Below are 26,230 nucleotides of genomic sequence, written 5' to 3'. Positions count from 1 at the left end.
CGGCATTTGCTTTCCAGCCATCTCTTAACCGCTGTTATTCATATCTAGTAATGTACAAGGTACTTTTTCTTGACAAAACATTCAAAAATAAAAGCATTTAAAGCAAATTAGACAATCTGCTCCAATATAGGCCTTGATACTGTAGTCATGTAAATAATTCTGTTGCCTGCAATGGGATGTTTAATATGAAGGATTCAATTTACGTGTGTGCTATATAAAACTTCTCATAAATTACATGACACACCCATCTCTACAAAGTTCCAGGCTCTTCAGGGACATGGGGCCATCGTGTGCAAGGGAGTGGGCAGCAAGTTGGCTGGCACTAGTAGGCAATCTCTGGTTCCTTTAGCCTCAAAACAAATGTGTTAGTTTTGCATAAGACTCCATCTTTAAGTGATGTCAGCACATCCTTAGTCTTGGTTATGGGCAATTTCATAGGGTTTTTGATATGTTTTGTATTGGGAGTGGTCATAAAGATGATTGCATTGAATTGCCCGCAGTAGTTGGTATTAGCCTAGCCTCTGTTTGTATCAGTTGCAACGCAGATCAAGCAAAAATTTCCCCTCTGTCAGGAAATGATGCGTACATATGTATGCATACTGCATACGTTTTTACTTTGACCAAAATTGAGTTCTTACAATCACGCTATTAATCTGATCTAAACTAATGAGTACTTCAACAGTATGGGAGCCCAGATGGTGATAGGAAAAAATTTATCCATAGCAGTCACTTCATTCTGTCACTTGAGACTTGAACCAAAGTTCATCTGAAAACATGTAATTGATCTGGAAGCTGGCAGGCCTGGGTCTAAAAGCCTACATTATGAAGAAAACTTAATTTTACAAGAGTTTGTGAGCTTTCTCTCTTGGCTTTGACCAACAGACCAACACCATTGAAAGACAGTAAGGTCAATGTGACAAAATCTGCCTAATAGGAAGGCTTCAAAAATTGGATCAAAGAGAAATCAAATCAAAATGCTCTCACTTGTTTTCATGTTCTGATATCTCTTGCTGTCAATATTTTTTAATGTAATTACAGTTTGCTGACAAAGTAACTTTTGAGGCTAAGGTTTCACAGTTAGGTATTTGAATATTTAAAAGAAAATAACTCTCAAGAAACTGTGCCAATCTATACTGCCGAAGATCTAGTTACTCCAATAGTCTTGTGTTCATGTGTGGAATGGAAAATTAAGATAGAAAATACACACTAGGAGGGATTTTAGCCTCTGTAGCATGCTAGTTAAACAGATGTCTTCCTGCTCATTAACAAGAGTCGCAATAACCTACTCAAGACGCTTCTGGGGGTTGTCAAGAAAGAGCTCTTGCATATTTGCTGTAAAACATCTGTGCTTTAAAGTGAGAGATTATTTATTATAGCTAGAAATTTAACTTTTTTTTTTTAGGTGCTGAGCACGTAGTTACTTGTCAGTCCCTTCTTGTGGGGAGAAGAAAAAGTCCTAGGCATACTTCAGGTTCTCCCCAGCAGAGATCAAAAAACCACTGACTGCCAAAATAAGGCTGGCTAATTTCCTATCATGATGGATTCATGTAAATACAGTAACTTATCCTTTTCAGCATTGTACCAGTGATTCGTGTATAGTCTTTTGAGAGTATTTTTGATGTTGCTGCCTTGGGTGGAATAAAATCAGGCAGGGAAACAAGGCCATAATAATAATTTTCAATGATAGCTACCCTACAGACTGCTCATACAATAAAAGCTTAAAAAGTATCCTCTGATTCTGTCAACACAGGTAAGCTTTTTGGCCTACAGACCAACAGGAAGCATCAACAGTGATGAGTGCAGTTCACTGTCTGTGCAGTTGCAGGTTCCTGCAATTATCACCGCTACTATTCGGTTAACCTTAGGATTTAGATACACAGTAAGGGTTAGGCCTGGTTGCTATAGTAGGAGTTATAGCTGTTAGAAGTTTCTCTAGTAACAGTTGCCCTCGAAGAAATAATGACCCAGTGAGAGAGGGATGATTGCATCTAAAAAGTGAAAACAAAAATCAGTTTCTTTCTACACAAACTGATTTAGCATTTCTTATATATACATTCAGTTCAGAGATTAACTATTGATTTAGTAGCAAATAATGGCAGTAAGTGTTTGAAGAACATTATGTAAACATGAGAATAAGATTAGCTATGGTTACTCTGGTTTCTTACACATAGATGAGAGTTTTGTTTTGAAAAGTTATCAGAGTTATTCATCTGATGATGGTTTAGCTCATTTGGAGTATTTTTTGTTTGTTTTAAGCTTGAGTGCTAATTGTATGGGAGGGAAAAAAACAAGCTTTTTCCAAAGTATGGGTTATGCTAGGCTGTTTTAAGATCTGGGTTTAATATCTGACATAACCCAGGTCTCTCATTGTACTTCCATTTTAGTTGCAGGTACATTGCTTAGTAGGGACTGAACGTACTAGCTCTTCAGTATTTTATCTGATATTGTTCTTCTGAACAAACTCCTCACAAGAATGAGGAAATAATCACCTGCCATCAGAGGTTAATCCAGGGTTGGTACTGGAAACAGTTTGCTGCCAAAACTCTGGGACTGTCTGCTGAGTGTAATTCACGTTCTGTTGATAACAGCTGTCACAGTGAGGTGTATTTCCTTCTGAACTGACCTGGAGGGGTGATACCTTCTGAAAAAAGTTATGCCATAGCTTTAGGTGGGATAGGATATGTACTTGACTCCTTCAGCAGTCTTCAGAGATCTTTTAGGATTTTTTAGATCTACTCCAAGCATTTCTTTCCTTTTGTCTTCAGGCACGTTGGAGGAAAAATCATTCTCAAAATTGCACTGAGAATATCATAGTCTCACTATTTTTTTGAAGTGCTGTAGAATAGTGTTTGGGCGCTGAGAATATGTAAAATGGTGGGACTGGAGATTAACATCACTGAGTGAAATAACATAAAAGTCCTATATGATATCCCTGTGTCTCCATTTCATAACTGTTAATGCTTGTCTTGCATTAGTGTTCAGAAGCCAAGTCGAATATCATATATAGCATAAAAATAAATGCTTTACAGATACGTAGATAATGACTGTAATTATCCACAATGTTTCATGATCTCTCAAAGAGAATGGCAGGAATAGGATATTTTCGGAAAATAGAAAGGCACGGTGTGGGAGGGAAATCCTAGTGTGAATACGGTTGTTAGGCACCAAATGCAATTTATTGCAAGGCAGTCTTTTTGTTATAGGGGATCTCACTTTTTTCCAGATGGCTTTCTGCTTTGAGGAGGAGTTTTCACACTTTTCAAGAGTGGTATAATAGGACTTGACAGAGGAGAGGAGAATCTGGTGATGAAGGCTGACATCATCACCAGAGCAAAGGAAAAATACCTTTTCAATTGTGTGAACAATAGATAGCATTTAAAGTAAGAAGTTTGTGTTTGATATGTTGGAAATAATGCTGCATACAGTGATCTGAGATCATCTTATACTGTGTCAGAAATGTCTTATCACCATTGAAAAAGAATCTGTAAAACCTGCTCTGCTAGTTCAAATTTTGTGTGACGTGTGCATGTATTAATATGTCCACTTTGTGCCTGTTGCCTTTATGCTATATCAAGTAGTATCTGTGCCACTTTACGCCAGAGTATGTGTTAAATCTTGTCACACAGTCAATGTAAGGTAAACATAAACTCTGTAGTATGTGCTGTGGCCCATAAGATAGAAATGTGGTTCTATGCTTATGCTTGGCGTGTATTAAACTTGTTGGTGATTAATCCAGCAGTATGCAAGGCTGGTATTCGTGGTTGTGGAATCACAAGAGGAAAGCAACAGACAACATGAGAGGAAAGATTCCTGTTTCACCCGTGAAACAGGTGAAATTGGGTAGACTGAGATCAGAAAAGAGGAAGAGTAAAGATTAGGATTTTAGCATAGAGTTTCTTCTTACTGCTGAACGGCTCAACTCTGTAGACATTAAATCAATACTTTTTTTTCTGTCCAGTTGACCATGTGGTTTGCTGGTGCTTTTTCTACCTACCAAGTATGCAGTCTTTATGATTCACTGGTTTCAGATGGATATGAGATGGTGTGAAGGACTAGAATTAGGCCACTACTATCCCCCCGCTTCAAAAAAACAAACAACGCACATTTCATTTTGTACTGTATGCTAGATGTGATCTAACAGTTTGAGAGACTCCAGAAATTCAGTTTAGCCATCTGAGAGTTGGTGGAGATTGTACCCCTCAAAGTGCATGATTTTTTTTTTTTTTTCTACCTCGTAATGCACATTACCTTTTCGGTAACAGCATTAGCAGTGATTGGTTATTATATATGTTAGTGAGTTCATATTTATTCATGAAAAAGGAATTGTGCCAAGATCATCTTTCTTTGTGTTTACTCATTCCTCGCTTAAATGCCAAATGAAGTCAGAAGATTTCTGTGCAAGCAAAAAAATAGATATCTAAGAATGACTGCATTAAATCTGGCTAAGACATCAATATTTGGCATTTCCATGTTATTGCTGTTTTTCATAGCCAAACTTCTACCTAAGTATAGTTTGAAAACAAAGTATTTTGAATGATTGTTTCTGGTTGCCGCTTATATCTTGTTCTCCCCTGAACTTTTTTTTTTTTTTTTTCCCTTCTCAGCATTTTGATTCAAGGCTTCATATCTGAAGAACCCTTCCCTTTTTACAATTAGTTAACAAGATAAGTTGAAATTCTTAGCTTACTCCTGGGGAATTTGGCAAGGCAGCAGAACACCACATTATAAATTGTATACAACTGATGTTAATAGCTTCTCATTTGATTTAAAGTGTAGTATGGTATTCAGTTGCTCTAGGGGGCTTTCTTCTAATAGTCAATCTTGTCCATAATTGTGATGGCTCTGCCTCTGTCTGCCTGTAGAATGAAAAATGAATTCACTAATGTAAAATACCTGTAAACTCTGAAACTGCTTGGCTGAAGTTTTGCTGCAAGGCAAACTTAGATACTGGGGAACATGAAGAAATATCAAAGTTGGCTTCTTAAAAATACTGTCAGTTCCTCTATCGCTATTACTTCAATGACTCAAATAGCTATAAAATGTAAATAATTCAAGTGAATGGCATTGGGCTCATGTAAGAAGTGTATAGTTCTCCTGGAAATTGACATTGGAAGCATTCCTGGAAATATATTGATTTTTCATGTGCAGGATGCCCATGGAATTTGAGATGTGTTTCAATAATAGTAAGTCTAGTGCTAAGTAGAAAATTATTTGGGCCATTTAATGCTTTTCTTCCCTTTCATGAGAGTCATCAAAAATGTGAAAGTTAAAATTAATTGTTGTTAGCAGATTTCCTAAGCATTTGCTTCATTTATCATTGATACAGAAAGGTCTAGTGTATGTACTTTAAAGGAATTGTGGAGTACAAGGACGAGTATCACTAGTATTGACGTTGTCTGTGTTAGAGAATCGCTATTGGAGTACCATAATCTAAAGCAAATTTAGAGTAGAACATTAGAGAGACTATTGAGCATCATCAAATTTAAAAAAAACAAGTTATAAAAATAAAATTTGAGCCCTGAAAGTACATAGTTTAGACTAGCTATACAGTCAAATGTAAAAATGGGGCTGTACTTGTATAATTTACTCTGTGATCTACAGGTACGAAAGCATTACGGAAGCAATCAAGTCACAGAAAAGAGGAGTGCCTAGCTTGGGGAAAGTTGAAGGGCTTTAGTACTTTCTCATGTCTTTAACAGTTATGCCAACCATAAGCTCTAATTTAATCTTTCCATCAGCTGTTTCAGGTTTTACAAGTTGAGCTAAAAGAAGCTTTCACAAGTATTTGTTACGTGTTTTGAATACATCAACAAATAATTCTTAATTCAGCCTCTTGGATGATCGTTGTGAAACTGCAATTAACAACTTCTGATCTCAAGTTCAAATGAACTTTTGTTTTTAAATATTAGCAGGTAAAATTTGTAGATTTGTCTCATACTCTTGAAACTGGTTGATTTTTAGAATGGTTTTATAACAATTGTAGTTTCATTAGTTTTGTGATGAGACCTACAAAATGAAATTCACTAGTTTTAATAAATCTAATTTTTGTCTGTCTCTGGAATACAAAAAGGATCAATCATTCCAGTAGTGATTCACTGTCTTGCCAGTAAACCCACATTCTGCCTGTCCAGTGTAAATCTTCTTTACTGACCTTTTGCATAGCTCTCATCAGATTGATCAAGAAGTTTAATGTTGTTCTTGGATGCTGCTCTGGGTATCGGAATAAGTCCCACAGAACTTGTCCTGCTATCACTATTTCAACAGGAGCCATAGTACTGCTGGCAAAAGGAACAGGATCGGACTGAAGTCTTTTTATAAAATAAAAAGCTTAAATATTTAAAAAAAAAAAAAAAAAAAAAAAAGACAAGGGACTGTGGAGATAAAAGGCCATTTGTTCCCAGAAGCAGACTAGTCATTTGTTGTGATGGTATTAAGATAAAAGACAGGTCTGTATTGTCTTCCAAGCTCCAAAATTAGAGGTTTTTTTGTGTTATGCTTGAGGTGTTGCTCCTACCCTTTTAGGACTTTGTTGGCCAAAGACCTCTAGTGCAGTTCTGCCGCTGATAACAGCGGTGAGAGCAGACGTGATGATGAGGTGAGAGTGTTCACTGATATCTTTGCCATGGTATCTTGTAGATGTGCTCTGAGAAGGTAAGGAGGCCAGGAGGCAATTTTTAAAAAGGATTTTCTGTGCCTGCTGCTTGCAGGGATTACAGCACTTACACTCGCCAACATGACATTATGGTTTTCTTGTGTAACTTTGCCTGTCGCTATCTGTCTGTTGTCTCTTGTTTTATGTCTAGCCTATTAGCTGCTTGAGAAGGGGAAAGGAAAGCAGTTCGTATAATGCCAGACACAGCGATAATGCATCCTTTTTTAAAGCTTCTATAGATACACGGTAACGCTAATAATAAAGAGTTAGTAGAATTTTGATAATGACGCTTTTCCGTCAGAATTCCCAAGTGAAAGAATAAAATAAACACTCCTGACGAATACAGGCAGGTAAGAGGTTGTTGAATTTCCCATTTTTGATGAGCTGATGTCCAATGAGAATAAAATATAGGGCAAAATCACCAAAAGTAAGACTGAACTACTTCAAGTACTCATTCATTTGACTCTTATTTTAAACCTAGAGGTTCCTAGTATTGAAAATAAAACAACTTAATGGGGAAAGGCATGTTAACTACTTAACAGAGGAAAAAAAAAATTGGACCTAGTTAGTTAGGTACCCTGCAGTCTGGAGGCATTGCATGAAGACCTTATGGACCCTAAATGCTTCTTATTTTGTGCATTGCTGAAGGACAGTTTTGTTACTTCTTACTTGTATACCTTCATGTCCTAGCAAGAATATTAGATATATTTCAAAGTATATGAGATTCTCTGTTTTCCTTCTATTTTGTTTTTATGTCATATCATACGTTACAGAATAAAAGTATGTAAACACTGTAGCTAAAAAGATTGTGCTAAAATCTTCTCTGAACGTCTGCAGCACAATTTGTCTTCAGGAAATGCTCAATTCAGCTGTGTAGCATATCTAACGAAACACATACTGTCTGTCACTGGGACACAGAAAATTGTGGGTTTTGCTTTCTTACAAGTCAGCTTTAGTCATCTCCTATGAGAGACTGAAATACGGCTAGATGACTTATGTAGAAGCAAAACCTGTGATTTGAGGTTCTGTTGGTAAGGCTAATTGACAGCTCTTTTTGTCAAGATCACTTACTGATATACGGTCCTTCCATAAGCAGGTCAGAAGCTTGAGATGCTTGTATCCAGCAACCAACTTAAAAAGACATGGTTCATATTTTTCCCTTTCTCATTCAAGGCGGAATTGGATGCTAAGTTTTAGCTTCTGGAACATAACCCAGAGGGGATGCACGTGCCTTGTCTGAGTTTCATCACTTCTCCGTGATGTGGTAGAAAGTGAGGGTTTTTTTTTTTTTTTTCCTGTTTGCTTTTTTAATCAATAACTTTCATGGAAGTTGCTGTTTAGCAAGTTATGAGTTCCTTCCAGGTTGGAGTAATACACAAGTTTTAGGCCTGTTGTTTTGTGCAGACTTAAAACAATCTGACATTGTCTCTTCCTTGCTTACTTGTACCCTCTGCGTAGATTTCTTGGTGTGCTTAGGCATAGAGCCTCCGGGTATCTTTATTGTTTCACTAATGGGTAAGTTGAATAAGAAATGGTTCTAATGTATTTTATTTTCTTTCTTCCTGTGAATGGTGTCACCATTTTTCCCTCTGATTGACTTCATCTTCATCACTAAAAATACTAGCTATTTCATTTTGAAAGGGCCAAACTTCATGTCATTCACCCATAGAAGTCAGGCTTAGGTGAGCTTTGCCCTTACTGCCTGGCACTAGCAGGAAACGTCTATTCCAAATAGCATCTCTTTAGCCTTAGAGTGTCAGTTTTATGAAATAAGAGACTAAGTGCTGTCTATAAGCATCAGATCAAGTTAATTATCCTGTGTGCACATGGCTGAAGATGGGGAAGTGTTTTTTTAACCCCCACCCACTCACCCTCATATGTGAAATGTGCTCTTTTAAAGAATGCTTATGTAAAGAATTCTTACACACGTTTTTAGGAGTGCCCTGGTTCAGGAGAAAATTTCACCCACCGCTAATAGATTTTTTTTTTTTCCTGTTCTTAACACCTTGAGTTTCTACTTTTTTTTTTTTCTTCCAACTGTAGCTAATGCTTGAAACAAAAAACTTCCTCAGCGGGAAAAAAATACCTGTCTGTCCTTTGTAGTTCCCAACATCAGCATTACATAAGTAAATGAAGAAAATACAGCTTCCTTCTTCCACTCCCACGTGCTTTAGCCCACTGTTTATGAAGGGACAGGGCACGACTCCCCCTTCCCTGAAGGAAAAAACTCACCAAACACAAACCCACAAGGAGATCCTTTATTTTCTCTCTGAGGCCTGGCCGTGCTTCCTTCCTGCCTTCTCCCCACATTCACGCACGCAACCCACAACTCCTCTCCTATTTCAGCGTGAAAGGAGCAGAAGCAGGGAAGAACAGTTTATGCAAGCCAGCACGTCTCCTTTGAGCTCTCAGCAGTGTCTCACAATGTTGTTCTGTGCTTATTTCAGAGCATGGGTGGTCTTTTCTGCTGAATTTTATCTTTCCATGCTACAAGTCTTAGTTCATTAGGGGAAGTTTAAAAGACTGTCATAGTTCTAGAGAAGAGAATGTGTTTGGCAGGGATATTATGGATCATAATCATATAAAAATCCAATCAAGCAATTTTCTTGATTGATTTTGGGATGAGATGCACAGGCTTGAGTGGAGTTAATTGCACCTCTATAATTTCTTAATTTAAATTTTAGGCATCTGACTGCCCTACCACTCCCACTTCTTTTAGTAGATTTATTTTTTCCACTTAATGAACTACCGTATAAAGACTTTTCTAAGTAAATGCTCTCTCAGTATTGATATACTTTTTGTTAAATATATATCTTCCAGTGATATATTATTAATACTGTAATACCTATTTGCACCTCTGTTATGGTCTAATGATAAATAGGTATTCTCATTTTTCATTGCATTTACTAATGGTAGGTTATTTAACTCTGTTACTCTTATACTAAGCCTGCCTTAGCATTTTCATTTATAATAGAAAGTTATACTCCTAGACTGTACTGGTTAAATTTTGTTCTTTTAGAATAATTCTAGAGATAAATGTTGCCTACAAGTGTTTCTCAACTCTTTGAAGGAAACAGAAAATAACTCTTTTTATATTGACAGTAGATTCATAGTCCACGTGTGCTAGGTCAAGAGCAGTCGTAAGAAATTAAGTCTCTGATCCAAAAAGTTTACACCTACGTAAGGAGTAAGCCCAATACCTAGCGACGTTAATGGGAAGTTTCCATATATTGCTGTGAGCCTTGGGTTATAGTTTTAATTAAAAGTGCTTTTGACCCTCCTCTTGAAGAGCTAATAATAGTTACTGTGGGTTTTAGGAAACAAGACAAAAAATACCTTATATGAGTTTTTTGGGCAGAAATGTAATTCAGTAAAGCTACTAGGCTGAGCTAGTCACAGCACATGTTAAGAATACAGCTGAGAAGACAGTTACGGATTGTCTGCACCATCCGATTCATGACACAGTTATCAAGCTTACTTGTTCTATTGAAGATGGAAAGTCAGGTTGCTGTGATTGTTATTCATCTTAAACATTTAGACCATGTTTTAACTTTGTCCCATGGGACTTGGCCTGTTCAGGAAAAATATGCTTCAGTAAACCAATCCATTAACTTAGTTTTGTTGAGTAAGGCCCAACTGTAATTATTGCCAATTTTATAGAGGTTTAAAAGGGTTTTGAATCAGGACTTGAAATGTGAATCATTGCTATCAGGGAAGAAAAAGGCTGGCTGGCAGAAAAAAATGAACCGTGATCTAGAACAAAGGTTGACTTACTGGTACTTGTAATTAACTCTCCCTTCCACATAAAGATTAAGGCTTACTCCTGGGTTAATACTACAGAGAAGTGGTGTTGCAGAAGTAGAAAGGTTTTAATGCTGCTGTTGGTCAAGCAGGTAGACTTTCTTGAAAACCGTAGGAGATGTATAGGTATTAAATGAGCCAGAACCTGAGCACTGTGTAGGATTTCTTCAATAATTTCCAGGGCAGGAACTCAATGTATAATGAGTAAGAAAGTACTTAACTTTGCAGTGAAAACAAAAACGTGACATGAGACCCAAATAACAAAAGCAGAATGGCAGCTATCCAATGGTGTTATCATACTTGATCCTAAGCTTGCTGTTACCAGATATGCTGCGTGCTGACAGAACTTGATTAGAAAATGATATTAAGAAAAACCCCCCAACCCTCAGCATTTTGATAGCAGCATGTTATATATTTTGGGATTATTCCAATGAAAGCCCTTTTAAACCAGGATCGCTTACTACATTTTCTGCTGTGGTGGATTAGCAAGTATTAAGGAGAATTTCTCAGAGATTTTCTTTATTATTAATTTGGCTGTCTGTTTCCTTTAAATATAAAGGATAGGTTCTTTAGCGGCTGCACAAAGTGATGTGTAGGTGAAATAAGACTGAAATTTGTACAAAGTTAACAGCGAAAATGTCATGAAAGCTTTGAATTACATCAACTCCTTGGCTTTTGAATTCTCTCAAAGAGCAGAGCAGTGTGAAGTCGATCGTTTTGGCAAAATGGAAGGTGGGGGAGTGTTGTGGGGGTTATGTGTACTTACAACAGGAGTTCTAGCTGAAAGAGTAATATTCCTCCTCTTTCTAATAGCAGAAGAAAATGGAAAGTTTTCTATGGTATGCTTAGCTGAATTCTTTTGTTCTTACTCTGAAGGGTAGGTGGTAGAAGAATTTGACTGCAAAAAATGAAGTTTAAAAACAACCTGCTTTTACTGGGGAGCTTTACTTTGTGTCTGTCCCAGGTTTTCCATTGTTTGAATGGATCATATTACCCCTGGGAAACAGAATGTTTTTTCAAGTTTTAGAAAGCTGTGAAAGTATGTAATGAGAGAATTGAATGGTGTGAACCACTACTGAACACTTTGGGACTTCTTATTTCTTTAATTGCAGCAGCAGCTCTTTTGACAGTAGCTTTTGTGAATACACAGGAGGCTGTATTGATAATTCCACCTCCAGCCATTAATCCCCAGCCCCCAAATTCATCTCTTTCCTTGTCTCCCTGAGTCAGAATGTTTTGCAAGAAATCAGGACCAAGTTTGTGAAATATTAACTAGCCATTACTTGAACTATGGTGATTTAAAAACTACCTGGTTTACCATTTATTTTCAGCTGCCCTCTCAATTCTCAACGAGGTTTCCTTTCTGTGTGGTATCAAACGCTGAGTGGCCAAGATCTCCAGAATGCAGGCGAAAAGGTGAGAATAGCTCCCTTTTTCTTCCCCCAATTTATTCCTCATAAAGTAAAAGAGAAAATTAGGCTAAGGGCACTCTGGTGCATGTTTGCTCAGGTATGCTTCTGATGGGAGGTGCTGTCATCATTGGATTGTCTGCTGCTATTTGGTTCATATTGGTAGGGTGATGGTACGAGGGAATGGGGCAGGGCTCCCTTTATCTCTTCTTTCCATGTGCACCGAAAGCATGAGAATATAGGAAGGGTGAAGAGAAAAGCTGACGTGGAAAGTGAGGAAAGGGTGAAGTTGATGAATTCTGTGCTGACAATGTTAAAAAAAAAAAAAAAAGAAAAAGAAAAGAAAAAAATGATGGATTAAGTGGGGGATTAGAACAGGTAGAAAAATAAGAGAAATGGGATGGTGAGAAGGTACTTCAAGGTGTGTCTGCCTATCATTTGCTGAGAATTGCCTGCTCTCCTGTCTGGAAGAATATTTACAAACAAGAAACTATAGAGCTGGTTAAACAGCTCTATAGTTACAGTTAAACAGTCAGGCTTCTGGGAGCTTGTACAAATCCACTTTTTTATGTTCTTTCATCCATACAAAATATTTTGCCACTCATAAAAACTGACAATATGAAAGGAGAAAGAAATAAAACAAATATATACCGGCAGGTGAGAGATGCTTTATAGTGGGAAGGGAGCAAAGAGTAGGAAATAGTTTAGCAACCTATTTGTACTCATCAGTGAAGGAAGAGCTTTTGCAACAATGAGACATTCAGTCTAGGGGTCTGTAAACTAGTGGTAGGAGGAATATTGAGAGCTTGCACTGGAAACCCTCTTTCTTGTTATTAAGATGAATCATTCTCCATTATTTTTGGTGTATGCATTATTAATAAACATTCCTGTTATCATTTAAGGCCTTCTAAAGAAAAACTGAAATGAATTTTCATCTATGGAGCTGTGACTCATTTCCACCTGAGATGACTGTAACGCAGACCAAGTCTGTATACATTCCAAATGGTTCCTAGGATGTAACTGTATACGCTATTTGATAAATGACAAATACCTAACAGCAGAGCGAAGCAGTATGCTTTCAGAAGATTTAATTTGCTTTGACATTTGAACTTCCATGAGAATATTTTAAAACTAAATAGGTTGATTTGGCACAACTGAGAAATGAAAACAGTCAGGTGTGGAGAAAGAAACAGAAGGGACAAGAACTCGAAACACATCACCCCAAAACAAATCTCTATTGTTATTTTAACATACTTGCTAAGGAAAATACTCTTAGCTTTTACTTTGACTGAGGAGCGCTTTAGTTAGCTTAATGCTGTCATGCAGCCAGGTCACTGACCATCATCAACCTATCGGGGGAAAAATTGTAGACAATTCAGTTATAAAATAGACATTTCCATTCAGCACAAACTGATGAAACTAGACTTTAAAATGATCCAGTATGAGGAAATAACCCTGGTGAGTTTAACCAGGAAACTGTGAAGAGATATTTTGGCTGAGAACACTCTGAAATAGGTTCTCAGTAGGTCTCACAGAAGGAAGATTTCAAAAATACACAGCCTGGCCTATTTTCTTATGCCAGTTATAGACTGGCAGAACATTACTTGAGTTCCTGGAGTAAAAACTTTTATAATAGTGTCAATAGGAGATGATGTGTTCATAATAACCATACCTACACAGAATACTACGTTCTCCTACTTGGTATGTGTTTAGATGCGTTGATCTCCCAGCTTTCACAACTTTTATGAGCTCAGGGCCTGATCCTTGATATCTGCAGGCTTATAGTTGTAGTGACATGAAGGCATTGTCTTAACCACATTTTAATTCAGAGTATACGGAAGAAAGCTTGTTACAGAGTCTCTTTTTTTTTTTTTTATAGCATCAGGTTTATAACAGATATAGACCTATAATTTGTATAACTGAAATGTCATATCCATGTTGATATAATCTTGACTGTATACATTGTATTTAAACTGTCTGAATTTCTTTCTAGAATATGCCAGATTTCAGTTATGCCAGACTATGCTTTTGGGAAAGAAGATAATGAAGCTTTAGGGTAAATAATTTAATCAAGTTGGAGGCAGATGTGAAATAAGAGTAGAAAGGAGGTATCTGTTTGTTTTGGAGTAAATCTGGAGACGCACTGTTCCGAAGAAATCTTCTGTAGTATGCTGACCTTTTGGGGAGGAAAGCGTACTGAGACTGCCACTTTCCATGTCTTTTACTGCTATACAAACGTAAAGGGAAGAAACTATCTTTGGAATAGATGATAAATTCAAATATCAACTCAGTTTCTCATTTCATCTCTGAAATAAGTTGGCTTATCATTTCAGTACCGCATTTTTTCTTAAAGGACAGCTCTATTTTAGTAACGGTAAGCATGGAAGGCAGTGGCCAACAGCAATGATAATTGTAATCTTTTTTAATGGGAACGTGTTCAAATAAAGAAAGGGGGAAATGTAGTTTCTGGATGCATGTTTCACGAAAGAAGGGAAAGCAATTTGCTAACGTAGTTAAGAAAGCCCATAAAATTTACTGTTGTGTTTCATGATGAGAAGAACAAGGAGCCTCAATAAGGTGAGACTGTAAGAGGTTAGTTAAAAAGGGAAGATGTCAAGCAAAGATACAAGACAGCCAGAGCTGTTTCTCAGGACTCATCTTGGGATCAATCCCATTTACTATTTGCATTGCTAAGGATGATGCATGCTTAATAAATTTGCCTATGATGCACATTTGGGAAGTACTTACAGATAGAAGATGCAGATCTCCACCTAAAGAGTTGTCAGTGTTAATACTACAGGGGTGCAGGATTTTTGTGGACTAGAAAAATAAGTAAGTGAGCCTACTATGAAAAATCATGCTTTTAGTAACTGATAAAAATAAATTTGGACTGTAATTTGTGCTTACCAAGTGGCATAAAATTTGAAAATGGAGGGCAAAACTCGTTTATCTAACATTGTAAGCTGATATGACGTTGACAAGAAAAGTGCAAGACTATAAAAGAAGTAGAAAATAAAAAACTGTTAAGTTAAAGATGAGTTATTGATTTACAAAGATTAAGGCTGTAATGAGCTATAACACTGTAATTTCCATTGTACGTTTAAGGATGCATATCTGCATCTGTGAAAGCAAACTCTGCTGTATTATCAATAATTATGTTGAAAAAAAGAGAAAGTTCACTCCAAATTCATGCATCTTTGGCACAATCGGTGTTGCCTGCCAGTGGCTGACAGGGGTAATAAAGACTGGGTGGGCTTACGTGAACCGTATTGTTATAAAACTTGACAGCTCCTTTCAAGTAACAACGGCATTAATAATTAAGGCATTGAACTTGCACAGAGAAAAATACTTTTAAATACTGTTATCCTTATTTAACAGTTGAGGATATGGATAGCATGCAGAGAGTGCTTACAAACAAACTTCCCAAAAATTAGCTTAGCTGCTCTTTTAAGAGCGTGTAACATCTCTTTAAGAGCGTGTTACATCTCTGTGTAACATCACATAGAGACATAACAGCAATGTAGCACTTCGGACAGTTGGTTGGTTTTGGCAGTTTTTAGTTATTAAAGCATGATTGTTACAAATACACAGCCTTAGAAAGTACTGCGAGCTGAACGGCATGCCAAATTAACTTGTTTTCTGCTACTCTCTGGTAGTCAGGTGGTACCAAATGTAGAACCTCCTTATAAATTCCTGTTCCAGCTTGCAATATACCAGCTGTTAACAGAGCATAAGTTCTACTTAATTTATCAACATGTGACTGTTGCAACTGATTGACATGCTAAGACTTGTTGCCATTAGATGAGAACAGCAAAACGCAGACGACTTGAGCCTAGAAGGATCTCGTTTCTTCCACTGTCTCACCTTCCATTCTCTGTCTCTTTCAGCATTAGGTCTGGCTCCATCCAGGACCAATTCACAGCCTTTTGTTTTTCCAGTCAAATCCATAGAAGATGAGGTAGAAGTATGGCTGAAAAACGTACCTGGTGTGCACCACCCCTACCCCGTTCATTCTTGCACAAACGCTCAGCAAGTACAATGCCAGCGTTCTTGGTCCCTTCTTCCTGGCTGTGATGGGTGAAATAAGCTGCTAGGATGTGCAGAGGCTACCTGAGCCTGATTGATTGGAAAGACTGAGGAGAGAGGAAGAGGGTGAGCGCAGACACCAGGTACTCTGGCCTTCTATTAGAGCTTCTTCTGGGCTCACTGTTCAGGAGTAACTGAGTGAAATCTAACAGACAGGGTTACTCGGCAGGCAGAATAGTGGATCCAATAGCTTCCTTCCGTCTTAAATGCTGTGAATTGAACTGGGGGAAAAAAGAGCATGATGCTGTTCAGGCACATACTTTTAAAGCAAATCTGTAAGGGGCTCAAGAGAGATCAAGGGAGAGTTGGTTGCCTCACTCTGTTCCATTTATACAAGGATATATTTATAAGGTGGTAGTTCTATTGTATGTATTTATACATGAGAAAATCTCTCTTCCCAACTGACAGAACAGGATAATAGGATTACAGAAGCTAAAAGGTAAGCCACTTCGACTTTAAACAGTCTTCTCATGCTAATCCTGATAATCAGGGGAAAATGTGAGATTTGTCTGAAATTTTGAAGTTTTGTTCAACTCTTCTAATATTATAAAACTTCCCAGACTACCCTTGTTAGTAACCAGTTAACAATAATTTTCCCTGAGCAAACCAAGAAACACAATATATGCTTTGTAGTTTCCACATGCCAGATTATACTCTTGATGAGAGGAGGAATGATGCCAACTTACTCGCATACAAAAAGGCAGTCTTAGGTCTAAGATGTAGTTACAGCATTATGCTTAGAAAAACTGCTTTTCAGCATAGCTCTTTTTATAAAGTAGTTAAAAAAAAAAAAAACTGCAGAAATTTTGGTTTATTGCACCTGTCATGTTGTCGTCTTTTAAAAACCATAATTTAACTAGCATGCCATAAGGGAGCCATTTTTATGAAGCTCCTTTCTTTTCCCTGCTTCGGACACTGGAAAAGATAAATGGTGCTGTCCTTCCAAGCATAGACTCTTTTCAAAAAGAATGGAGATTCTGCTGGATTTTGTGGGGTGGTTTTTCTTCCCCTCCTCCCCCCCCCAAATCTAGGAACTTAGTTTGTAGGAATTGAAAAATTACTCTGATCAGTTTCATAAACCAAGTGTTGAAGGCTATAAAGGAAAACAGAAACCTTTTGTACTGATTTTCATTCTAAGTTTGTACAGTTGCACAGTTCAGATTAAAGCTGGCAAGCTTAAGACTGACTAGTGATTAAAGGTGCTAAAAGAGTAAGACCATAAGAAAAGCATTGAGAACTAGGATTAAGTAAGTAAGTGATGTAAAAATGCAAAGCAGCTATCCTGCTATTTGAAGTAATGCACAGGTCCATCTTAAACCACAACCACTGCAAAAGTAAACAGTGCCACTGTTTAGTGAGTTGCTAGTGCTCCTGAAGTCATTTGTAGATTTTGTATAAGGGTTGTTTGTTTCTTTTCAGTAAGATTTACAGTTTGTGGACCAGAGTTACTGTTCTGTATTAATGTGGCAAAAATACAGTTTTAAAGAATATTTTGAAAACCACTGGAACCAGACATGCTTGTTAACTAACTATTTAATAACTAACTGATCCATAATCAGCTGTAGAACTGCAAGCAATATTAAAAAAAAAAGCGCAAGCAGAATTTGTTGCACTTCATAACTCTCAATGCAATACTGAACTAAAAAAATAAAAAAAATTGTTGGCTTGCTTTTCGATGTAGTGGCTCGTTCAGTATTTAGAACTGTTGCCAAATGAGTCTGCTATTTAATTGTAGCCTCTTGCTGGAGTTGGAGCAATGCTGCAGTCTCTCAGACAAGACTCTTCTGCACACTACAGTATGCACCCAACAGTTACTATTATGTATTTCTTCTGTGGGTTTTTTTTTTTCCCCTCTGTTTTACTCCTGTATCTCTGTCACCCTTTGAGTGCTAAATATATTACAGCAAGGAAGACCATTAGGACTACTATTTTAAGTAAGTATTAGCCAAAAGTTTTCCAACCTTATTCATTCTCTGCACTATTTGGCAAGAGATTCTTTAGTGGCTTAAAATTCTCCTTCAAAAACAATGCTTTTACCATTTTGGTTTGAGAAGGATTGATTCTGTGATTTCAGGGCAGGTTCTGCATACCAGGGAAGTATTAACCATCTTAGACAACGGCCTAAGCTCTTTCAACTACGCGTGTTGCCCAGCTTCATTCCATCACTTTTGACATTAATTTTGCCCTCTATGAGTAATTTAAATAACACACACTTAATATCAGTATGGAAACCAATTATTGAAGATTGCGTTGTAATTAGTCATTATTAGTTTTATTATCAGAATGTTAAGGACCAATTCTAAAGCTTGAACATATTTTGCTCTGATAAAATAAAACAGGTCTTTTAATGATCTGTTCAAGCGGGTTCATCCAGTTACACATTAAAGGTTGCCACTAAAGTCAATGACAGCCTGGGTGTGTAACTTTAAAGGCATTTTTATTGACAGTTTTTACAAGCGTTTGCTTTTTATTACCTTTACCAAAATAAAGCATTTAGCAAACACTGTTTTCACACATTTAGGAGATAAATAAATGCATCTTGAATTCTTTCATGCATTGATAGCTTATTTAATACAAATTTTTTCTTCATAGCCTTGATGGTAATTTTAAATACAGCTTGCTAGCTCCCCCCCACCTTTTAAAACACATTTTTATGTTGTTAACCATGTATTTCCCTTGTTAACTTATAAATGTTTAAACAATTGGGAAACTGCAGTCGTATTTATTGCTAGATATAAAGTCATTCTGTTAGAGTGAAACCCACGTAGCAAGTTATATGCTGGCAAACTAAAACCAAAACAACTTGTGTATGCTATCAATGGCATTGATACAGAAAATATTTTAGGAGTAACTTAACATTCACCTGTTTTGTCTCTAGAGTCCAAACCCAAAAAACATTCTAGGTTTCTGACTTCCACACTCTTAGGTGCACTAAACAGTTTAGAAACTCCAAGACAGTTTCTAAATTTCATTTAGAATTAACAGCAACTCTCTTGTAATTACAAATAAATAGAGGTATAAAGACAACGTCTCGTACTGCATTTATCTCTAAGTTACCAAATATGTTAAATGTATAATTAAAGATCATAAGTACAATCCCATTCAATTTAACCAAATAACACAGCACTGATTTCATGTGCTCTGAGTATCATAGTTGAGAAAGAAAAAATTAGGTGGCACAGTGTCTTTAATGGCACTTCTTTCAGCAAAGGATGGTATGCATTTGTATTACTAGCCAGGGTTGCTTTTCAAAACAGAATTTTTAATATTGCATGCAAAATACATAAAACACTAAAGCAACAATTCCTGTGCTGGGTTTCAAGCTTTAGCTAATGGTACAGGGATCATCATGGCTTGGTTTCATTTCCCCTTCCAGCAATAAAGCGATCACAGCCTTACTCAAGTAGCTGCATGTTCCCTTCTTTCCTATTGGAGGAGTGTTGTAAAATGCAGTGATGTCATCCTACAGAGGAAAAAAATGGCTCCATTAGTGTTGCTTATATAAGGCTAAAGGTGAAGAGGAGCTAAATTACAGATAAGTTAGAAATGCAAATTTGTTTTTCATATTCTAATGGTGCGGTATATTTCTGCTTGATTTTCAGAAAAATTCAGAATGTACTTATCCAAACTTATGCAAAAATCAGATTAATAAAATACTGCATATATTCCTTTACTGAATGTTCTGCACAAACATCTTCTTAATATTTGTAAAATGCGTTGGACGAGAGAGAACAAGTACTCTCGTAAAACATGTAGACAGATGATTGCCATGTGGTACCTTACTGTGCTACCAAAATATGATTGTATGGCCAGGTCCTTGTGTGCAACAGGTCGACATACTGACTAAAGATCTATTTCAAAACAAAACAAAAAACTCACCAAACCCAAGAAATCAAACCACAGGCAGCAAATCAACTTTTTTCATTAATTAGATAAGATAACAAAATAAGTTTCCTTCACCAAACAACTGTTGTGCCCAGTTAGTGATATTATGAAATATGTTCTCAAATTATATATTGGCTGTTATCATAAAGGTTCAAATGTTTAATTCGGAAAATTGGTTACTTCCCATTTACTTTACTAAGGATAAACTGTATGATGAAAATACTAGACTTTGTTTTAAGGAGTATTTGAAGTTATTGGAGCAAACATTTTGACATTTATTACAACATGGTAACAGGGAAATAACAGTAAGTTCAAATTACAAGTCAGTTTAACAGTTTAACAGAAAAATGTAGTTCAGACAGTTTTGGTTTTTGTTTTCAGTTTGTTAGGAAAAGTTGAAACAGAACAACATCAGGACAATGTTAAATAGGCTACAGTTAACTGCCGGTGGGCAGATATCTAGGAACAGAGGAGAACCAGATTCCAAAATCATGGCCTGCTAAAACTTTAAATGCATGTTGTTGGTTGGAAAGTCAAATTTCTATCTTAAACATACTATTTACAACTCTAAATTGGGGTTCTTCTTTCTAACAGACAAAAAGTATCATTCTAACTAGGATTTAAGGTAGGATTTACATACTGTTTTTTTCGGTAGAACTGCTTCTGTTCATTCACATGTGATATGCTCTTGCCAAACAGCGAGACAAAATCACCACAGGAAGACTTAAAAAATTGTCGCCTAGATAGTGTCATCAGGGAAAGCCTTCTTTTGTAAGAGCTGGGCTTAGGAAAAATAAAAATCTATCACTTACATGGAGGCTAGGACAGCACCAGTAAAAATGAGTCTTTGTGTGGGATTTCTCTTTCAGTTTATAGCCACAAGGCCACCTTGTCTCTGTAGCATGTACTGTGCATACTGGCAGTTAATAGCCACTTGTGTGGCTGAGATACATCTAGTTCTGCTATGGCTGCAATCACAGAATCATTACCCTCTAAAATGGGCAGGCCAAAAGGGTCCTAACTTAAAGAAAATTGTGTCCTTAAAAAAAAAAAAAAAAAAAAAAAAAAGATCTTCCACACAGTGATGTATTGCTAGGGCTGGATATCTGGATTTCTTTCAAATCTCATTACAAAAAAGTAGTGGCAAGAAAGTGAACCTTAAAACTTTAGAACGAATGCTTGAGGAGCACATCCTTCCACATCTTAGAAATGAGCTAAATTCAACTACAGGAAGTGCTGTTGCCTATTAGTATGGTACTCCACTATCGCTAATCTAATAACGTCTGCTCTATGATTATGGAGTCTATGAATTGATACATTATTCAGAGCCAGAGTGGCTATCTGTGAATATATCATGCACAGTGCACTGCCAGACTGAACCAGTAAGATCCTGCTCAGGAGCAGAAGGATGTGTCCCACTGTTTTACCCATATTTCCTACTTCAACCATCCCCCCAAAACCTGGCTTTATTACAGATTTCCAGAGCTTTAAGGCACCAAAACTGAGACTATTTAGAGGTCTTTGAAGAATGAAACCTAAAATCCTAGTGAAATAAATCTTAAAAGCTACTTAATGATTAAGTTTCATTCATTTTGTTTTTAAACCTTAGAGATTAAAAGCTTTCTAGGTTATAAATACAGCTCTAGCACACACACAAATCAATAGCTAAGAACACTTTCAGGTTTGCATTTAAAGTTCTTACAGAAAGTATTGTCCATAGGAGTTCTTTGGTTACTAAGTTTTTCTGAGTATCTGTGTACTTAAGGTCCAAAGTCCACACTTACTTGCTGAACTTAAGGTTTTTCTTTCTTAAAAGTTTTCATGACTTTCAACTCTTCTCTGCTCTATTTTTACTACTGCAATTAACTCTTTCCATTTTGAATTAATAGTCAAGCTATCTCACCTTTACCCAGACACTCATTTTAGAGCCAGGTAATATTAAGTGGTCTCCTTACCTCACTGGTTTGAATTCACAACTCGGCAAATAAGTGCGCGTTCTACCTCTGCTTATAGGCTCTACACAGGCTTCTGGTTATGCAGCTCTTAAGATATGTTCATTTATTATTGGTGTTCCATTCTGAACTCCTATCAATTAGGTTTTATTCTGAACTTCAAAGAACTTTAACAGTTATAACCAACTTCAGGTAGAATGGTAAATTCTGTAAGACAGAAATGTTTTACTCACTTGTATTTCACCTCCCTTTGGCCTGTTCTGATCTCTCTGAAAGTCATGAAACGCTTCTTTCACCACTTTGTCCAAGTCCACTTTATCATGGAATCCTAGTTCAGGGTTTCTCTCCAAAATAACAGATATGACCATCAACAACTAGAAGGGGAGGAAAAAAAACCTAAGACCTTAAATTTGATTTGTTAAAATTTGGGTTACATAAAAAAGCATTGTGAATAACTGCATATGCTTGATTTAAGCAGGAAGCAATTTAATAATGGCACTGGTAATAGTGTACAGATAATAGAATTCTGACTTTGATAAAAGAATCACTGAAAAAGCAGGCTTTTATGAAAGGTTACAATTTCTAGGGACTGCCTATTTAAGGACACTGAGCAAGTGATTGATGATGTTAACATCTAACTTTGTTGGGAGTCAGGAAGTTATTTTCCACTTTATTTAGTTCTCTGCGTGGCTTCACAAAGGCTGGTGCTCAGCCAAAAGAGGGGGGTGAAAAGAAGCTGAACCTCTGTGCTAAGTCTACAGAAAATAAAATGAGTAGATACAGGAAGTCCCACTTTAAGAGTATCTAGATTTTATAACTAAAGGAGATTTAAAATAGGAAGATGAACATCATGAGTGACTTTTCATAGCAACTGGAAACAGGTGGTAGAGTCTATATTGGTAATCTTTGTCTTTGTTAACTCTTTGGGGCTGTTCCAGCAAATAGCACAGCCATTAGTTGTTAGCCAGAATTGAGATGGTTTTGAATTCATCTTACTGTGAAGGAATACTCACAGGCACCAGGGGCAGATACTTAGGAACCAATAATGAATGCTGCTGACAGCAGAGGGTTATCAGTTTCTGAGGGTACAGATGGTCTTGATTTGTTCAGAAAGCTACATCAGGTGCAAGGGTGGGGAAGGAGATGAAACAGGATTCTCTAATTAACTTGTTGTTTTGCTGTTAGATATTGGAACATAAGGGAACTGGAAGCTACTTAGTTCAGTAACATAAAGGGACTAGACGGCCTCAGCGCAATGGGAAAGAAGAATCTGTCACAGGGCAAACTGATGTTTTTGGAGCAATTTTTTCCCTACACATAGAAAGGTGTTAAGAAGAGGCATAGGCTAGGGACATTATGGAAAGCTATTTTGGCATTACTCTTTTTACTTATTTTCAGTTACTTCTTGAGCTGTAACAAAAAGTCATACTTATAAAATTTCTCTCATTGTAGGCCACAGACCTCCACAATAATTTGTCTGTATTCCGGCTGGTCAATGCTTTGCAGCATATCTTCAACTAGAAGGGAAAAATTCATTTCATACATCGTCATGTCCGATAAGGTTGGTTGCTGGAAAACAAATAATACTCTCACTGAAAAACAATTTACATTACATCAGAAACACACCCAGATAGATCCTATTTGCTTGCTGAATAAATAATATACAACTAAGGAATACAACCACTGTAGAATCAAAAAGGAAGCAGATTTCAGAGTCCATGATAGCACACCTCTGAACTCCACGACTTGGAGAGGGTCTTCTAGTCTTACGCTCTTACAAATGTGTTTTGATAGAATAGAATAGAACAGAAGTCACTTACTCCTAACTGTATTTAACACAGAACTAAACAGAAACTTGAAAATAATTTTTTTAAAGTATCAGAAAAGGCACTAATTAACCTGAAGTAATATCCATTATATGCCCTAATACATTAACAGAAAAATAATTTACCATAAATAAGGTAAAGCAGAAATAACTGCATCTCTGCATGTTTTTACCTGTGGTAAAAATTTTCCTGCCACTATTAAACCATCAGGGGTCCTTTCCAAGATCTGCCACACCCTGTCGTAGAATCCAGCAGGAGTTCGATTGAGAGAACCATCTATCTGACGCCTGTTAAGCCAGCTTCTGCAGACAAAGAAAATTGCAAGCTTGAAGATAAAAAAAAGACTGTTTCAGGTTTGGAACAAAGCCATTTTTTGTGGTGTAAGCCAGCAGGGTAAACAGTGACAGCACTTATCTATCAATAATGCATATGCAGTATATGTTTTGCTTCCTAATAAGTTAGGCAGGCACTAAAGAGAACAAAATCAAGACGCTCAGGATCTAGAGGTTAGAATGTTATTCCTATATGTGTTTGTGCCTTATGTAACTGCAGTATAAGAATTAACTATGAAATCTATTTGCTAGCAGTAACAGGTTGAATTCACCTCTAGTTGATGAAGTCACCATAAACCAATACATCTATAAACAGAAATCACCTGGATATTTTGTAACAACTTATTTGGTACCTATGACAGCAAAATTTGTAGACACTGCAAAAAGAAACAACTAATATTCACTATAATATTAAGTTCCATCTGAACCTGAGAAAAAATTCTTTCCTGGGAGGGTGACAGAGCCCTGGAACAGGTTGCCCAGAGAGGTAGTGGAGTCTCCTTCCCTGGAGATATTCAAAACCCGCCTGGACGCGATCCTGGGAAATGTGCTCTAGAGGACCCTGCTTGAGCAGGGGGGTTGGACTAGATGATCTCCAGAGGTCCCTTCCAACCTCAACCATTCTGTGATTCTGTGATTTATTTTATCATACTAAAGTATTCAAAAATGATTATATAACTCAGTGCAATTCTGCACCTACAAAATACAAAATGTGTAGTGGATTAGAAACACATACTGTTCAATTTAAATACCAGGTTAGAAGAAAGCATTTTAACAGGTAATCTTTTTTTTTTTTTTTTGTGGGGCATGGGAATAAAAATGGCCTGTAAATTTAGGAAATTCAATAGAAAGTGATTTTTCTAAACTGAAGCTTTGAAAAAAATGAGTTATATTTCCCATGAAATTACAAAGTTTGTGTGCCTTCTGAAGCATACTGTCTCCACCTTTTTTTCTTACAGCCGTGAAGGCTGGAAATTTAGTTGCGTGTGGCTGTGTTTACGCACGTGTGTATTCATTCTCGATATTACTTTCCTGTTCAGCAGAACTTTTGCCAACCTTGTGCAAATGAAATTTAGCACTAGTATGTTTGGTTGGTTAGTTTGTCATCTGTTTGTATGTACTGCTAGATGATCTTACTGTTTTCTGAATAAAATGTTTTTGTTGATTTATGCAGATGCCAGTAGGCCTGATAGACTAACAAAAGGACCTGTCAATGAATACCCTTTATCTTAAAGGGTGGAGACACTGTGAATATATACCTGCTAAAATCTGAGGCACAGGAGACCAGAAAGGAGAAATCCATCTCAGACCACTCTTCAAAACAATGTGTATTTTTACACTTCGGTTTTCTTCAGTTCCCACCAAAATGCATTCATATTTTGAAAAGCAAGATTTGCTAAGTTGCATTTAGTTGCGTTTTATCATATGCTTTCCCAACTACACTAGAAGACCAAGCAAAGACTGTTTTAAAAAAAAAAAAAAAACAACAACAACAACAAAAAAAACCAGAGCATCAGAGATGCAGTGGCGCATCCTCTGAACAGGTTTGAGCTCTAGATAATCGCATATGCTTTATGAGAACAAAAAAAAAAAATTTGGAGTGAAAGTTTTAAGCACTTTTGATACAATAGCTGTCACTGACTTATTACTGACCTCTAATTACTTAAAAATGCTGCATATCGGCTTGATCCTTGCAGTGACCTTCTGGGTAACTTTGGAATTAACGTGACAAATTAGGAAAGAATATCGCATTAGTCACTTCATAGCGAAACAATCAACCACCAAAATTTGTGCCTGCTGTTCTCTACACAGATCTGTCCTTAGTCTAGGGCAAAGAAACATTAATAAAATAGAAAAACAAGAAACTGTGATAGAAATAAAAGTTTGTTTTTTAATACAAAAAAGTGCTTGAAAATGTCAAAAATAGTCTAACCTATCTAAATTACTATGGTAAGGTAGACAGTCCTGTACCCTGTTTGAGGAAAAGTTGAGTTTTATAAATGTTCCGAGCATTAAAAGAACAATGTTTTGTTTTAAGAAGGCTGCTTGCAAACTTGTGACCTATACAGATCTTCTACAGATCTGCAGAAGTCTGCACTCCCGTGGATGTATACAGCATCATATCCTGGAGCCCAGTGTAAGAGGTAGGAAAACTGCAAAAATCTTACTCTGGATGAAAACTTGGAGCGAGGGTGTTTCTGGGGGGACTAGAAGGAGGGCACATATACCACTGGCCCATCGTGCATAACAGATTAGTTAGTAGTGATATATTGGACCACAGTAGTTG

At 36.8% G+C, this 26,230-nt stretch overlaps 1 protein-coding gene and 1 long non-coding RNA gene across 12 annotated transcripts in view; one reads left to right on the top strand and one right to left on the bottom strand.

Annotated features, from left to right (window-relative positions):
- Positions 1–26,230, top strand: part of LOC104146339 (uncharacterized) — a 62,825-nt gene that overhangs the window by 22,536 nt on the left and 14,059 nt on the right. For 2 of the 4 annotated variants that reach the window (XR_011143275.1, XR_011143277.1), the window contains exons 2-7: positions 11,785–11,869; positions 15,801–16,014; positions 23,238–23,346; positions 23,822–23,964; positions 25,118–25,271; positions 25,985–26,087. This is a non-coding gene — a long non-coding RNA (uncharacterized lncRNA). Of the gene's footprint in view, positions 1–11,784; positions 11,870–15,800; positions 16,032–23,237; positions 23,347–23,821; positions 23,965–25,117; positions 25,272–25,984; positions 26,088–26,230 lie in introns of all 4 variants that reach the window. The other 2 variants (XR_011143276.1, XR_011143278.1) reach the window with 2 other exon arrangements.
- PHKB (phosphorylase kinase regulatory subunit beta) overlaps positions 17,786–26,230 on the bottom strand; it is a 102,707-nt gene continuing 94,262 nt past the window's right edge. For 6 of the 8 annotated variants that reach the window (XM_068955966.1, XM_068955967.1, XM_068955971.1 and 3 more), the window contains 4 exons: positions 23,784–23,913; positions 23,247–23,354; positions 22,019–22,159; positions 18,199–19,411 (listed from right to left, as the gene is read on the bottom strand). In XM_068955966.1, coding sequence (XP_068812067.1) covers positions 19,274–19,411; positions 22,019–22,159; positions 23,247–23,354; positions 23,784–23,913 — 517 coding nt within the window. In that variant the 3' untranslated portion in view covers positions 18,199–19,273. Of the gene's footprint in view, positions 19,412–22,018; positions 22,160–23,214; positions 23,355–23,783; positions 23,914–26,230 lie in introns of all 8 variants that reach the window. The other 2 variants (XM_068955970.1, XR_011143274.1) reach the window with 2 other exon arrangements.

Source organism: Struthio camelus, chromosome 10, assembly GCF_040807025.1.
Source record: "Struthio camelus isolate bStrCam1 chromosome 10, bStrCam1.hap1, whole genome shotgun sequence".
Taxonomy (NCBI): Eukaryota; Metazoa; Chordata; class Aves; order Struthioniformes; family Struthionidae; genus Struthio; species Struthio camelus.
Note: the sequence above shows the minus strand (reverse complement) of the source record. Positions and strands in the feature narration are given on the sequence as shown.